This window comes from Eulemur rufifrons, chromosome 24 (assembly GCF_041146395.1).
Source record: "Eulemur rufifrons isolate Redbay chromosome 24, OSU_ERuf_1, whole genome shotgun sequence".
NCBI lineage: Eukaryota > Metazoa > Chordata > Mammalia > Primates > Lemuridae > Eulemur > Eulemur rufifrons.
Window position 1 is genome coordinate 23,135,854 of NC_091006.1, and position 16,060 is coordinate 23,151,913.

Genomic DNA, 16,060 nt, shown 5'->3' on the forward strand with positions numbered 1-16,060 from the left:
ACTGTTACATGTGAAGTTTCCAGCTCTCTGCGTGGCACATAAAAATATTCCACAAATGGTGGCCACTAGTACAATTATCTTACTAGTCACATCCTTTATTGGTAATTGTTTGAGTTTCAGAACTACAGTAAAACTTCTGTTAAAAAATGAAGAGCCGGCCGGGCACGGTGGCTCACGCTTGTAAACCTAGCACCCTGGGAGGCTGAGGCGGGAGGATCGCTGTAGGTCAGGAATTCGAGACCAGCCTGAGCAAGAGCGAGACCCTGTCTCTAATAAAAAAATAGAAAGAAATTATATGGACAGCTAAAAATATACATATAGAAAAATTAGCCGGGCATGGTGGTGCATGCCTATAGTCCCAGCTACTCGGGAGGCTGAGGCAGGAGGATCGCTTGAGCCCAGGAGTTTGAGGTTGCTGTGAGCTAGGCTGATGCCACGGCAGTCTAGCCTGGGCAACAGAGCGAGACTCTGTCTCAAAAAAAAAAAAAAAAAGTCTTTTAAAAATTGTTTGGTCTCCAGTTTCTTTTATGAGCAGGAAAATCAGAGTTCTACCCAGGTACATTATAGAAAGCAATATTCCATTGATTCTGCAGGGTGACAAGGAACTATCTTTTATTCATATCTAGAGTATTCTCTTTTCCTAAGTATGCTTAGGTTCTAAAATACATATAAAAATAACAGGTAAAAATAAAAACTTATAGTCCAAAACAAGAACTACTTTAAGTCAATTTTGTATTTGAATAAAATATGTAGCAGTGATTTTTTTTTTAACTAATGCAAAATGTCTTCAGTGACTGGTCTTTAAAAGCAGAAGAAATGGGACATGTGTATTTTCCCAGTAATTTTTCTGTGCACTTACACCCAATAAACTATTTCAGATATAAAGACCAAGAGGAAATATTAGAACTTAATATGCCAACAAATCATTTCATACATTTGCTAGTATTGCAAGGTAGAGACTAAGAGATCACACTCAGTGAAACTTTAGCTTTAAGTCTTCCATTCCTGATCTTGATTATGCTTATGCAACATTATTAGTAAGAATAATACAATATTATTTTCTAACACTAATTAAAAAAAGAAAGTCAACTTTTAGTAAAAGGAAGGAATTAAATAAATTAACTGAAATTCAGATAATCCTCACAACTGATACTGGCAAACACTTGAAAAATTCTATGTCAAACCTTGTACCATAACGGTTACAGAGAGAAATGATAGGAGTCTCTTCTTTATTCCATAGTAATGCGGCTAACAAACAAGATTGCCCAGAAATAGAACACTTTAAGGAGGAAAAAAAGAGGCTGTGCTTAAAGTACAAAGTAGAAAGCGAATTCCTCAGAATGTGGTCTGCTTGAGAAGATTCTTTTCTTTTCCTCCTCTGCTGTATAAACAGACATTAGTGCAGACCACTCCAAGACACAAACTATGGTTTTACTAAGACTCTTAGCCAATGGTCAGTGTTCGCCCACTTTCTAAGTAATAAGAAGGTAGTAACACCGGACTACCTCCAGCTGAACCCAATGGACCCTTATGTTGATCTGGCATTTACTATCTCAGTTTCTGAACTCTGTTGTCCGATTAAAGAGCATGGGCTTGGTAGACAAGAATCTGGGTCACCTGCATTCCTTCTCTTAAGCCGCTACTTAGGACAAATCATGTAATCACACTGATCTTCTACTTCATCGGAAAAAGTGGCATCATATTTGGCTCACAGATATGTATTAACCCTGATAATCCACAGCTCACACAAACAGGAAATAATCAACAAATGTTAACCTTTTCCTAGGGGATGGATTGGTGGAAGAAACGGTGAAGTCAGGGTTTCTTGGCAGTGCAGAACAGTTAAAAGATTTGCGTTGGTGCTTTAAAAAATACGAGAGTCAGGCCGGGCGCAGTGGCTCACACTTGTAATCCTAGCACTCTGGGAGGCCAAGGCAGGAGGATCGCTCGAGGTCAGGAGTTCGAGACCAGCCTGAGCAAGAGCGAGACCCTGTCTCTACTAAAAATACAAAGAAATTATATGGACAGCTAAAAATATATATAGAAAAAAAAATTAGCCGGGCATGGTGGCGCAAGCCTGTAGTCCCAGCTACTCGGGAGGCTGAGGCAGGAGGATTGCCTGAGCCCAGGAGTCTGAGGTTGCTGTGAGTTAGGCTGACACCACGGCACTCTAGCCTGGGCAACAGAGTGAGACTCTGTCTCAAAAAAAAATATATATGAGAGACAGAAAGAGAGAGATGGAGCGATCCCCACCTCAGGCAAGTTCCTCTGTCTCTTTTCAGAACTTATACCATACAGCAAAATGTTTGGCATTTATAGTATGCCTTGTATCGTCAGCCACATTTCCATACTGTAAGAACTTGTCTTTTTAAACCCGATTTCACACTCCTTCATGAGGCTTTTGATACCCATTGCCTACTTTAGGGTCCTGCTCATTGCCAGTAGCCATAAACATTAGTTGCCTGATAAAATGCAGCACCGAGTGGGGGCCAGCTGCATTCAGGGCTCTCCAGTGAGAAAGTGGCTTCAAAAGGTGGAGGCCTCTTCCTGACACGATATAATCCTGCGAAGTACCGTTCCCAAAGCCACACATTTTCTTCTTGTCGTCCCGCGCACCACTACAGATTTCTTTCCTGTTCCGGGCATGGATAGGTCATATTTGCGGGTACGGAATGAACGCCCATAAAAAATTAGTTAGGAGCACCCCTGAAGCGGCCACACCTACTCGGCCGCCGCGCCCGGAGCCCGCAAAAAGCGCGTCAGCGGGTCGGCCGGTGTCGGGGCGCCGCCCCCTCCTCGACTCCTCCCGGGAAGGTGCCCAGCCCGACCCCGCAAGGCCGGGCGCCCCGGTGCAGGCGGGCGGGCCGCTCACCGCCCCCGCCGGAGCACGTGTGAGGCCGGCGAAGACCAGCGCCCAGCCCGAGGGGAGGGAGACCAGGCTGGGCAGAAGCGCGCGGCCTGGGGAGACTCGGAGGTAAATAATCCGGCGCCCAGACCACAGTCGTCCCCCGACTTACGCCGGCACCTGGGAACAGGAGCTTCCCGAGGGCCGTCCCCAGCGCCCCCGCCTCCCGGCCGGTCGGCTCCAGCCACCCAGCGGGAGGCGGAGCTCCGTGGGGGCCGGCCCGGCCCTTCCCCGCCGAGTGCCCCTTCCCTGCCCGCGTCCCCATCCCCCGCCGCCACTCACGCTGTTTGCCGCTGCCGCCTCCGGCGCCGCCGCCGCTCGGGTAGCTCAGCAACAGGAAGGGCAGCGGGGAGCCCGGCGACGGTGGGGTCCTCCAGGTGCGCTGCTGTTGCGGCGGCGGGCGCGCTGCGAAGCCGGCACCTCCATCGCCCGGATAGAGCAAGAAAAAGGGGGCGGCCACCGGCGAGTCGGGCTCCGACTGCCCAGCGGGGGAGGCCGGCCGCGGCCGCGCCTCGTCCTCTTGCTCCGTGACCCCGGCAGCAGCGTGGCGCGGCGCCTCCGGCCGCCACTCCCCGCCCCTCGCCGGCTCCTCGCTGCAACTTTCAGCACCAGCTGTGGGCGGCGGCGGAGTCTCAGCCATGCTCGCTTCTTTCTTTGCCGCCGCCTCCTACTCGCGCCCAGGCCTCGGCGGGGGAGCAGAGGGTCAGGGCGGGGTCCCGGCAGGACGGTCCCGTCCGTGCCGCCGCCGCCACCTTTCTCCTTGGCCGCGGGCCGGCGCGCCTGGGCTCCGCCGCTGGGTCCACAGCCCGCCCCGCCGGGGTCCGAGCCAGCTGGAGGGACGGCCCCGCCCGACGGCGCGGCCTCCTTACCGGCCGCCTCTTCTCCACGGCCCCTCCCGCCCCGGCCCCAAGCCTGCGACTCGGCTCCCCTAGGGGGCAGCGTCCTCCGCTTCCCACTTCCCACCTTCCGCTTCCCTCCCACAGGGCCGGTCCCTCTCCCGACCCGGGGGAGGAAACGCTGCCCGGGGCCTCGTCTTTTACCCCCCTCCGCCCCCGGCACGGCCTTCTAAGGCGGTCCGGGGCGTTTGCCCCGTTGGTGCTTGAGGGGTGGGAGACCTGGCGAAATATCTAGCGGCGTTTTTGTGTGTAACCGCCAATTTTATCGGTAGCACGAAGGCACAAAGATCTAGGTTGAAGAGGCGAAAGCTAATTTTAAAAAGCCACCTTCTTCCCCCCGGGTATTAAACTGTATGATTTGCCTTTCACACACTGGAACGTCAACCGTTTATTCATAGTTTTGATTCATGAGCTTTTTATGTGAGAAACCAGAGGTGGGTGTCTTCCTTCCACCACCTCTTTTGTTCCCGTCATGTGCTCTCTATAGAAATCTTGTATTTCCTTTCACTTTAACTCCCTGGTTTTTTAGTGCTCCGGGTGCGCATGAGTGCATTTTAAGCCAAACAGCTGAGAATTTACGTGACAAGTGTCTATTATAGGTCGACAGTTTTCACCTTCATAGTGCCTGTGTCTCGCTAGTAATTGGCCACCGTTGCTTTATTTTGAATATTTAAATCAATGATTACTGATCCAGTAATTCCTTTGAGTAAACATGTCTTTCTCTAATAAAGACAATTTTCAGTTACTATCGTTATTCTTTATCCTGGATTCCTATCTGATTAGCTTTGTGTTTGGCTTGCAAATTGCTGGCATAGGATCCAATGTTGACTCATAATTAAAAATCACTGTTGTGTAACATTTTGCCTACCTGCTTTTCCCTTTCTCTGTTCAATCTTTCCCTCTGTAGAGGAAGTTATACTTCTCTGAAAGGAAAAGTAAACCTTTTTATTGTTGTTATTCTCTGTAAATCACTCTTGAAATTATTACCACCAGAAATTACCATGAGACTTCTAATACTATTCTTCACCAAGTCTTTTCAATAAGAAACATTAAAAAAGGAAATGTTTACAAGAAGCTAATTTCTTAGAAAATTTCCTAGGAACTTTTCAGTTTTCTGGAATTTCCCTGACCTGTTGATCCCAGTCTTAATAACCTACTTGAGTAAGTTATCTGTCTTCTTCTGTAGAGTGATTGTATTACACACTCATAGAAATGTTGTGAGGGTTAAATAAGAAATACAAGTAAGGCCTTCAAAACATAGTCTAACATAGGGTTAAATAATTATTATTAGTAGCTATATTTTATCATTTTGGCAAAACAGTGTATAACTTACAAGAAGAAAACTGAGTTGGGGAAAAAAGCTTTTCATCATATCTTTAGCATTTTGGAGGTTTGTTGGGCCTTTTCCTTTCACTCTTTTGGTAAGAGTGAGAGTCTTGACAGATGTATTTGTCTTTTAGGAACTGCAAACTGTACAATACCTTGAAAACAAAGACTGAAAGTTTCCAGATGTATTATATGGTTTTAACACTCATCCTTAACTGGATCTCTTACCCTGTTTTTGTATAAAGAAATTGCTAAATATCATTATATTCTTGTCAGTTTCCATCATAGAGGTGTTTTTGCAGTATTTCAGTAAAGAATTTGACAAGAATCTACTTATCCCATCATAGGTAGAAGAAGAGAGCAGAATCCTCACAAACCATACTTGAGAAAGGCCAGTAATACCCAAGGGAGTCAATAGCTTAACAAAGTATGAAATGCCATCTGGTCTAAATTGCCAGCTTTCTCCTTACTTGTTAACCAAGATACCTATAGGTATAGAAACAGTGACATGCTCTGGAATCAGTATATTAGTTTTTTTGTGCCTCTACTTTTAAAGAGTTCTATTTATGTTCTGTGCCATTAATTGAGTGGCAGTATAATGAATACAGAAAATCAGCTGAACTATGAGTCCTTTAAAATTTACAGGCAAAGCTATTTATGAAGTTTCTTTAGACGTGGATGGTACTCCAAGTTCCCAGTTTCTTAATGCTTTTAGCTTTTCGATCAATAATATAATCACAGCTCTGCATTGCCTTTAGTGACATAATGGGCTGATACAGCTGCTATACACATTTAAGGAAGCTGAGATTATAAAAACAAGCCTAAACATGTTGCTCCTTCTTGAAAATGCACAGAGCAACTTCCTACAGTGTTTTAAAGAGACAAAATCCAAGCACTATAATTAAGAATTTTCCTATGAAATAAAGCAGGAAGGGCTTTTCAACTTTTTCTGCATTTTATTTTTAGTTATCCATGTTTGCTTTTTAATACTCTTTGGTGATCTTAAGGATGGATACTTAGGCTATATTACAAAACTTCTTAGAGGTCAATGTCATGGATGATAATGTATTTTTAGTATTTTAGTATAAGCTTACACCTGTGAACAGAAGATACTGCTTAAGAAGGGTTGCTATTCTTTTTCAGTAGAGCACATAGTTTTATTACGATTCTAAAATAATGGTTTTCGTGAGCCATTTGTTTTACATTGTATGGTACTTGGAAAAAATCTTATTTGAAAACAGTGCACTCAATTTAAGACTTCATGTTAAACTTATTGTAATCAATGCAGAAATTTATTTATACCGGTTAATATAATGCCCCCGTGTGAAAGCTCTTAAGTCTATTGTTTTTTACTTCTGAATTACTAAATTTTGATGACTGTCATTAACTTATTTTTCCAAGACATTAATTATAAAAATATCTAGTCAATTTATATCTGCTGTTTATTGGAGAAACTTTAAGAAGTATAAGCAATTTATTTAGTCTAGGTCAATCAATGGCAGTTTGGGTGATAGAAATATGGATATATTTTTGCATTTCTCTACTTTTCTCCATTCGCAAATAGTCTATAATGGATTTGTTACTTTTATAACAGAAAACAAAACATACTGAGGGACTATTTTAATAGTTTGATAATTATATCTTTTTTATGAATATCTAACAGCAAAGTTGTGTTCTTTGTATATACTGTAAGAAATAGAATTCAAGAGGAGCTTATCACATTTTGTGTCTATTTAGAGTGTTTAATATCTTAATAGTGTTGCTTAAGCTATTTGGTGGTTTGCTTTTTCTTACCTTCCATGACTTTATCTAGTTTGTCCAAATTCTCATGCTCTCTCCTTTAAATTCTTCCAAATTTCCCTTAAATCTTTTAATTTGTCCTCTCTGCTTTAAAGCTTTATCTTTTCTTGCCAATGTTGCTGCAAAGGACTGCTAGGTGCCTCTAGGTTTTTGTTTTTGCTTGAGACAGGGTCTCACTATGTTGCCCAGGCTGGTCTCCAACTCCTGGTCTCAAGTGATCCTCCGGCCTCTGCCTACCAAGTAGCTGGGACTATGGGTGTGTGCCATGGAGCCTGGCTTCCCTGCCTCTAATTTTAATTAATTTCAGTTCCTCTGCTCTGTAGCAGTTAGAATGAGTAATTTACTTTTCTGAAGATTGACCTAATCATGTCACACTTTCTTAAAAAAACCTTGGTTGGCTTCTCCATATCTGGGATACAATCTAAGTGCCTTAACTACCTAGTAAGGCCTTTCATGATCTACCCCCTCCCTGCCGTTCAAAGATTATCTTCCTATCTTGCCTCACCCCTGTTGCCTGTGGCTAAGCTTTATCATGTTTGGCATTACTCATATTGCCATACCCATCTTCCCTTAAATTCTACTGAAACAGATCTGTGACACTTTTCTGCTTTCCCTACATAGAGAGGTACATGCCATTTTTGAGGTTCCATGGCATCCTATTTAAGCAGTTAATTGCTTTAATTTTAATGGGTCCAAGCCTACTCCCAAAGTTGACATCTTTAAGTTTCTCCTTTTTACAGAGCATAAAGGATTTATTTCTCTAAGTAGTTCTTGGCCCCCTTCACATTCTTTTAAAGATCCTATCAAAAATCTTTGATCCTGTCTGTTGCCATTGGGGCCCCTGAATGGAAATGATTCAGGTAAGTTTGACTGAATATGAAGTTTAGGAATAACTTTTATTTGGCTTATATTTATATTTCCCTTTTTATGCATGTTCAAGTGAGGTGTGAATAAAAATGCAAGTATGTCTAAAAGAAGTCATTTAGTAAATGTAGAAAAATTCTAGGTGCTAATAAAATTATTATCTATATAATTCAAATAACCCCCTCCCTCACCCATGGTAAAATGATCTTTTAGTATACATATTAAAACAGGCCATATTAAAGCTATGCTCAAGAGTAAATGGTAGGGGGCAAGGGCAATATACGTAACCAAAACTTATGTACCCCCATAATATGCTGAAAGAAAAAAAAAAAAAGATTAAAAGGTACAAAGGTACATTCCCCTATAAGGTTTTCTAGCTGAGGTCCACAGGCTCCTGGCTGCAGGGAGTCCAGGAACCCACTGACATGATACATAAAATGTAGCCATTAGGACTATGCTATGTTCTGCGGGGGAAAGGCCCACTGCTTTCAACAAATTCTCCAGGGCTATTTTAGAGGGCTGCCCTCAAGGTTTTGCAGTCCCATGGTAATACTACATCATATTTTATTGTAATTAATTTCATTCATATGCCTAATGTTATTAGCTGAAAGAAACGTAAAAATCAGTGTGCCCAGAGCAGCATTTCCCAAAATGTGTTCTGTAGACCTTATAGATCCAAATCATGTGGTGTGCCTATTAAAAAGAGATCCCTGTGCCCCACACCAGGCCAGCTGAATCAGAATCTGTGGAGGTAGGGCACAGGCTGGTCAAGTGAGGCAGTGGGAGTGGAGAAGGAACAAATGAATCTGTAACTGGTTGTGATCAATTAGTTGCAAACGCCACTGCACTTGGATTAGCCAGGAATCCACATTTTAAACTTACCAACTGATCCTCAGGTATTCTGATTTAAGAACCACTGGTAGAACCAAGGAGAAAATTAACTCATTCAAGTGGAATAAATTAGGTTTTTTAAAATGGATTAATAACTAACACTAAGCACTTACTACCTGGCAAGTGCTCTTCTAAATATATGTTACATAGATTAACTATTTAAAGGCTGTAACAGATATATTCAGTGTGACGTAACTGGGGCACAGAGAGGTTGAGTGGACCAAAGACACGTGGTAAGTGATGAAACCGGGATTTGAACTCAATCTGGCTCCAAAGGCCAGTCCTCTAATCACTACCCTATATATCGTCTTTCTTAAAGCAGAACATTTACTAGTTTCCTCCAGGTTTTTTTGTCTATCAATTTCACACCCCCCCCCCCCAAAGAGACAGAGTCTTGCTCTGTTGCCAGGACTGGAATGCAGTGCCATCATCATAGCTCACTCTAACATCAAACTCTGGGCTCAGACCGATCTTCCCACCTTAGCCCCCCAAGTAGCTGAGGGTGATGATGCCCACCTCATTTTTTTTAAAAAAAATATATATATTTGTAGAGACAGCATCTCCCTCTCTTGCCCACAGTGGTCTGGAATGCCTGGCCTCAAGCAGTCCTCCCACAGGGCTGGGATTACAGGTGTGAGTCACCACACCCAGCTCAGATTCTTAGTATTTCCTATCATTTAAAGCTTTGCTTTGAAGCAAATGTAAAATCATTGTTTTCTAAGAATAACTGAAATAATCAAGAAAATGAATCACCTGGAATACATAGCTAAAGTAACTACATCAAATTAAAAACTTTGAGATGAGAAAATACACCTTACACAAAATTAAAAACATACAGGTTAACATTTGTTGATTTTGGGTGGTGGTAAAGTTTTTGTACTGTTTCTTTTAAATTTCCAAAGGCAAATTACAAATATTTTAGAATGAATATCTAAATGAATAAAAAATATAATCGGATTACCTGAAGCAACTTTCTTTTCCAGTTTGAATCATTTGAAATTCTAGTTCAGGCCGGGTACAGTAGCTCATGCCTGTAATCCTAGCACTTTGGGAGGCCGAGGCGGGGAGGATCCCTTGACACCAGGAGTTTGAGATCAGCCGGACCAAGAGTGAAACCCTGTCTCTACAAAAAATAGAAAACTTAGCAGAGCGTGGTGGAGTGTGCCTATAGTCCCTGCCTCAGTCCAGAGGCTGAGGCAGGAGAATCGTTGGAGCCCAGGAGTTCGAGGTTGCAGTGAGCTATGATGATGCCACTGCACTCTGGGACAGGAGACACGGCAAGACCCTGTCTCAAAAGAAAAAAAGAAACTCCAGTTCAATACTACATGCCTTTTTTTGGCATCATCTACTATTCACACAGTGATACAAGTTCATCATTATGATCACTGAGATGTATAATAAGTTTCACCTTCCTGTATTATTCTGGCTGGTAATGTAACTTGTATACTTTAACGTATTAACTTAAAATTCTTTTATTTCCTAGAACCAGCAAGGAAAAATAAGCAACTCCAGCCATCCCTCAGACATATCAAATATTTGGTGACACACACGAATATAATTATTAAAGTTATTTAAGCTAATTTTTATCTAAGGTGGTTTTTATCTTTAAGATTACAGAAATTTTCCAGTTTGCCAAAAGCTACTAGGTTGTTTTTAGAAGTCTGATAAACAAATCAAATTTATTTCTACACAAAAATTAAAGTGGTATGTTTACCTACCTTATTTAACTCTTTACAGATAAGAATATAGATAAACTATGGCTTAGAGAAATTGACTAGCCCAAAGCTAGTCAGCTGGTTAGTGGCAGAGTAAGTTACTGGATAACTAATTTGATGTTTTTTCTACTTTAATTTTTCACATTTTATATTTTCCATAGCTGCCCATAGTTTAATATGTTGCCATAAAACTAACAGGTTGTTGCTTTGTATTGATGCTTGATACCTACTTCAGTAACCTACTTTATTGAACTCTTATCCATGAAGCTCTCCAGAGTTCACAGTTGAGTCTCTGTGAAAAATGATCATCACCTTGGTTTACGACTTGTTAGGACAGTACACAGCACATCTCAGCATTCTTTAAATACAAGTTTTAAAAGACGTAAATATCAAATCCAGCAACTTCTTTTGCTATTAACTCACATTAGACAAGGCCATGTTTTATGTTTATAACACAGGATAGTACCATCTACAGCCTAGCTATCCCAAAATGAATTAGTATTTGTAAAGTGTTGTTCAGTCTCTGAAGGAATGTATTTGAAGGAATACATAAAAGGCTTAATTTTTTCTACTTTCCTAAGTAAAAGATTTTTCTTTCTTCAAAACATACATTTTTTTTCTCTCCACAACTCTCCCCCTCTCTCTGTGTATATATATGTGGCAGGGATTTGATATAGAACTAGAATATCTTCTTTTAAAATTTTTAAATTTATTTTTTAGGGACTGGTCTCACTATGTTGCTGGGGCTGGTCTTGAACTTCCTGGGCTCAAGCAATCCTCCAGCCTCAGCCTCCCAAATAGCTGGGACTGCAAGCATACGCTCCTGCACCTGGTTGACTATCAAATACTTTCAACCTCTAACTTTATATATCCTCTTTTTGCCCTGTCCTAGATTTTCTATAGCTCTTTCATGTGCTCACCCAATGCTGGCCTTTCTTCCGTAATTTCTCTCATAAGCCAACACTTATTAGATGATTACTGTATAATAGATATTTTAAGTGCTTTACATATGTTAATTCACATAATCCTCATAATAACTCTACGAAGTAGGCATTACTATTATCCCTGCTTTAGATTTAAAAACTGAGGAACAGGGAAATCAAGTAACTTCCCCGAAGTCACAGGTACTAAGTGATGGAGCTGGGTTAGGAACCCAGTAACCTAATTAGTCTGCTCTTAACCACCATTATATGGCTTCTCCAAGAGCATAATGGAATTATAAAGATGAAGAAAATGAAGCTCAGAGAGTAACTCAAAATGCCCTCATAAATTAACCCCAAAATCTGTACTTTTTCTACTACATCAGAGAAGGAAGTATAGCATTGGGTTCTGAAGCCAGAAAGGCTGCGCTGGAATCCTGGCTGTGCCACTTAGTAACTATATGACCTTAAGAAAGTTACTTCTCTTTGCTGCAGTTTCATTATCTTCAAAATGTGGATAATAGAATTTACCACATAGGGCTGTTATGAGGAATAAAGGAAATAAGTACAAATGAAGTGCTCAGAAAAGTGCCTTAAGTAAGCATTTAGTGTTACTTTTATTTCCAACCTATCTCTTTTATTTATCAGAAAATAATTTGTCATATGTGCTACTCTGAGGAAGCAGCTGTAAGCCAGAGGTTAAGACAATGAATGTTTGGGTTCTAATCAAAAGCCATTGTCCTTTAGAAAGTCAGTCTCCCAGAATTTCAGCATCCTCACCTGTGAGAGAACAGTATCATCTCACAAAGTTATTAAGGATTAAATGATGCACAACTGATACATGGCAAGAGTTTTAAAATATTAACCACTCATCATCTCTGCATCTTTAGCAGCTAGCACAATGTTTAATGACACAATTAAGACTTTTCTTGTGGTTTCCTTCACTATCCCTTTCATTTTCTTCCCTGGCATCATCCTAAGTATTTTTAACATCTTCCCCTTACAATGTAGACCAGAATAACTGTAAACAAAAATGTAACTTTGTTGCCCCTTGAAGTTGCCACTTACCTAGTAGTAATCATACCACATTTTTAGCAAATGGAGTACAAACAGCAACCACTGCAAGTCACCAGTACAGAAGGGGAAATGGAATTCTTACCTTATTTACCACATTAAGAACTATTAGAAAATATTTACAATTGATATAATTACAGCATGTCTTTTCCTTTTTCTACTTTTTAACAAAGTTCCTCTTCATTCCTAAGTTTTAAACCACACAGAATGTATGAAATCCATGTTAACATACAACCCCTTTATTAACAAGTATCCTGCCCAAGAATGAAGGATAAGTTAGGTAAATGAAATGGGTTATAACTATTTTATAGGCTATCTTACAAATAAGAAGACTGTCAAAGGTGCAATCTTTTTATGAAATTGTAAGTGTTCTAAGTTTGATAAACGCTCCACAACTAGCTGTGAAGTTTCCCTAGGCTACTACTTGACAGACTATTGGAGAACTTTTTTCAACACGATACCTTTTCTCAAATACCTTCACATTGCTCCCACAGTTCTCAGTGTGACCTAATATAAAGGACAAATAAATTGAGCAATACCTCAAAAAAAAAATCCCTGTTGAAAAGAATTTTTAAAATATAAGGTTAGGTATTATATAGTAATACAATCACTTCAGTTAAAAGTAAAAATTTATTGACCTAAAATTATTGCCAAAAACTTTAAGCAAAAACTTCATTTAAGCTTAATGCTCTTTTTAACTCCTGCACGAATGCCAGATAATTCACCACTATAACGTTGCTCTTCCCTACGAACTTCTCGAACCTGGCCTCTTCTTCGAATTTTGGCTCTTCTGAACTTCTCCCTGTGTTTCACTCTGGGATTGCGATCAATTTTCTTTCTCCTAGGAGTAAGTCCCCTATTTTTAGCAATCTGATAGGTAATGGCCCTCTTTGCATTTTGATCTTCAAGAGCCTGTTCTTCAGTGCTATTTTCTTCTTTCTTCCTCTTCAGCTTTTGCCTGTCTTCTATTTCCTTATAGTATTTCAGGTGAGCTCCTTCATCAAAATCAGAATCATCAGAAAGAACTGTATCAGCAGTGGAAGTATTTGAAACAGACTTTGGTTTGGCCTTGGTGGATTTTGCTTTTGGATTCAGTTCTGTCTTTATAGCACCATCCTTAAGTGTGAGTAGATGACGAATTTCGGAGGACAGCTTCTGATCCACAATCGACAGCTTGTTAATCAAATTTCGGTAGGTAACAAGCCTTTCTATGACAGGATGTCCATGTGCCGGGACTCTCCTAGCTTTCAGGATCAAATAAAAACTGATGTTGGAGCAATAATTCAAGTAGAGGTTGTACTTGGTCCTCAAGTATTGGCTTCCTTTGCCGGGTGGAATGATCCCTTGCTCCACCAACTGTAACAGTGGCTCCAGCTCATCCTTCACCTCTGTCAACTTGACTTTAAGGTCTTCTATCAGCTCCAAAAGCTCTGGTGATTCCTTTCGCAACATTTTCAGCTTCTCTTTCGCTGAAACTTTAGCCAAATCCTTCACGACCCGTGTCTCAGCCTCATCTACCTGAGGCACAGGTTTTGCAAATGCCTCCACCCACTCAACCCCAAAATCATCCTCTTGCAGGGCCTGGGCTAGGCGCCGCTGAATGACCTGCGCCTCCTCCTCCTCTTCTTTTTCCTCCTCCTCTACTTCTTGTTGACTCTGCCGGCCTCGGGACTTGGAACCATAGTCAGTGTCATAATAAAGTTTTTTCCTCTGTCCCCAGGACAAACTGGGATCCAGAAAGGCCTCGGCCTCACTTTGCACGGAGCTCCCACCATCATCATCATCATCATCATCATCTTCCTCATTCCCCGCACTCCCTCCATCTTCGTCGTCCTCATCGTCTATATCTAGGGGTAGCACCTCCTCCTCCTCAACGCCATCCTCCTCATCTCCACTCTCTACTTCGTTCCAACCCTTGGCCAAGACGGCCCGGGATCGTGCCTCATGAAAGTCATCTACCTGATCTTGGTAGTAGCTGGAGTCCCCTGGTGAGGGTGGCAATCCTAAATCATCTTCATTTTCGTCAGCAGGGCTGCGACCTGCGTTGGCTCGCACAGCTGCCCACTTGGCTGCTCCGCGCCGCCGGGATCTCCCCACCATGGCTCACACGCGGCCTCAGGTTCTACAGCGACACCGGAATTTTGGCCACTTCTGACCTCGGCGCACGAACAACGCGCCCCAGCAAAACGCTGTTCTACACAGCCGCGCGCTCTCTTACCACGCGAGCTGGCGGACGCCTGGATCTGCGGCAGGAGTATCCACTTCCTTCCGGTCCCCAGAATGCTCTCCGCGTGGCGTGCGAACCCGGACTTCCGCTCACTCCCTTAGGCGTAGTCACGTTATCACCTTCGTTTTCCCTGTGCCATTTAACGCCCATCTTTTTCGTTGAATTAAAATCTTTCCGTGCGGGAACAACAGGTTAGGCAAGTTCCGTTCCGCAGCACCGTTTGTTGAGGCCGCTGCACTCACTCTCGCGAGCCTGGGCGTGGCTGGGGGACGAAATCCTGACGGCACTAGCAGGCGAGCTCATGGAGACCAGTAGGGGGCGCTGTACCTCTACGCCCAGGAGAGGTCCGGGGCGGTCCGGTGCGCTCTGCTTCGCTTGTACCCGGTGCTGGTGACCGGGAACCGAGTGCTGGCGGATTTAGTTTTCCTGTTGAAGGAACTGAGTTTGTTTTCTTTTCTCCGCATATTAGTCTGGAAGTTGATCAGATTGCTTTTCTCTCTTTTTTTCGCAGCAACTTCCAAATGACGTATTTCTGTCACCACAGCCTGAGTGAGGCTGCGGCGGCGGCGCCGCTGGATTCCAAAATGCGACTTTAGGCTTCCGGGCGAGAGCGCAGGCTGGGTCTTCATGTCGGGTTTAACTCATCCCCATTTTCTTCTCCCTGTCGGCAGGGCTCAGTGGCCCGTTCCACGGGATCTGTAAATCCTAGGTGGCCCTGAGGGGTGATGGTGTGAGGACAGAGCCCCGCAGTAGGGTTTGACTCGTCCGAAGGAGCTGAAGTGGGTTGCTCAGATCGATCCTGTTTAGAAGGGGAAAGGCACCGCGAAGAGGCTTATTCTTTAAGATGTTTGGGAAATGACACTTTAACTCTCAGAGGTGACCCTTTATTATTTATTCTTAAGCATTGATTAAGCGCCAAACTTCAGTGTCAGGCAGCGTGCTAGGCTCTGGGAGAACAATGGTGGACAAAAGCAGATGCTGTTCTTGCCCTCGTGGTACTCGTGGTCTAGCGGGGGGTCACGCGTTCATCAAGTGATCACACAGAACATGCCAAGTACAATTGGGATAAGTACTGTGAATACGTACCCACCGCACGTCCTGTGTTACCCAGCCAGCTGCTGAAAGTACTAAGCTTTTACCTTTTACATCTGTCTTTGGACACGACATATCCCCTAAAAAGGGTTTGCTACTTCTGCCCAACCTTTGGGAATTTCTATCGTATGCAAGAGACAGCTTAAGAATTGCCTCTTTGGTCTTTTCTTTAAACTCCCTTAGTTGTCTTTCCCTCATTTCTTCCATATCATTTAATACATCTCTACAAACGCTGATATTTCAAACACCTAATACAATGCTTGGCACAGAGTAGGTGTCCAATGAATTTTTGTTTAATGAATAGGTATTGAAATTACAGTTCCCAACTTAATATTTTGACTTATGATTTT

At 42.6% G+C, this 16,060-nt stretch overlaps 2 protein-coding genes across 4 annotated transcripts in view; both read right to left on the minus strand.

Moving 5' to 3' along the window:
* Nucleotides 1-3,613, minus strand: part of RUFY3 (RUN and FYVE domain containing 3) — a 69,040-nt gene extending 65,427 nt beyond the window's left edge. For all 3 annotated transcript variants that reach the window (XM_069458234.1, XM_069458236.1, XM_069458237.1), the window contains exon 1: nucleotides 3,188-3,613. In XM_069458234.1, the coding sequence (XP_069314335.1) occupies nucleotides 3,188-3,545 (358 nt within the window). In that variant the 5' untranslated portion in view covers nucleotides 3,546-3,613. The remainder of the gene's footprint in view (nucleotides 1-3,187) is intronic.
* An 8,995-nt stretch (nucleotides 3,614-12,608) lies between these two features.
* Nucleotides 12,609-14,824, minus strand: UTP3 (UTP3 small subunit processome component). The gene has a single exon (XM_069458241.1). The coding sequence runs from the start codon at nucleotides 14,489-14,491 to the stop codon at nucleotides 13,064-13,066; it is 1,428 nt and encodes a 475-aa protein (XP_069314342.1). The 5' UTR covers nucleotides 14,492-14,824; the 3' UTR covers nucleotides 12,609-13,063.
* Between the last annotated feature and the right edge of the window lie 1,236 nt (nucleotides 14,825-16,060).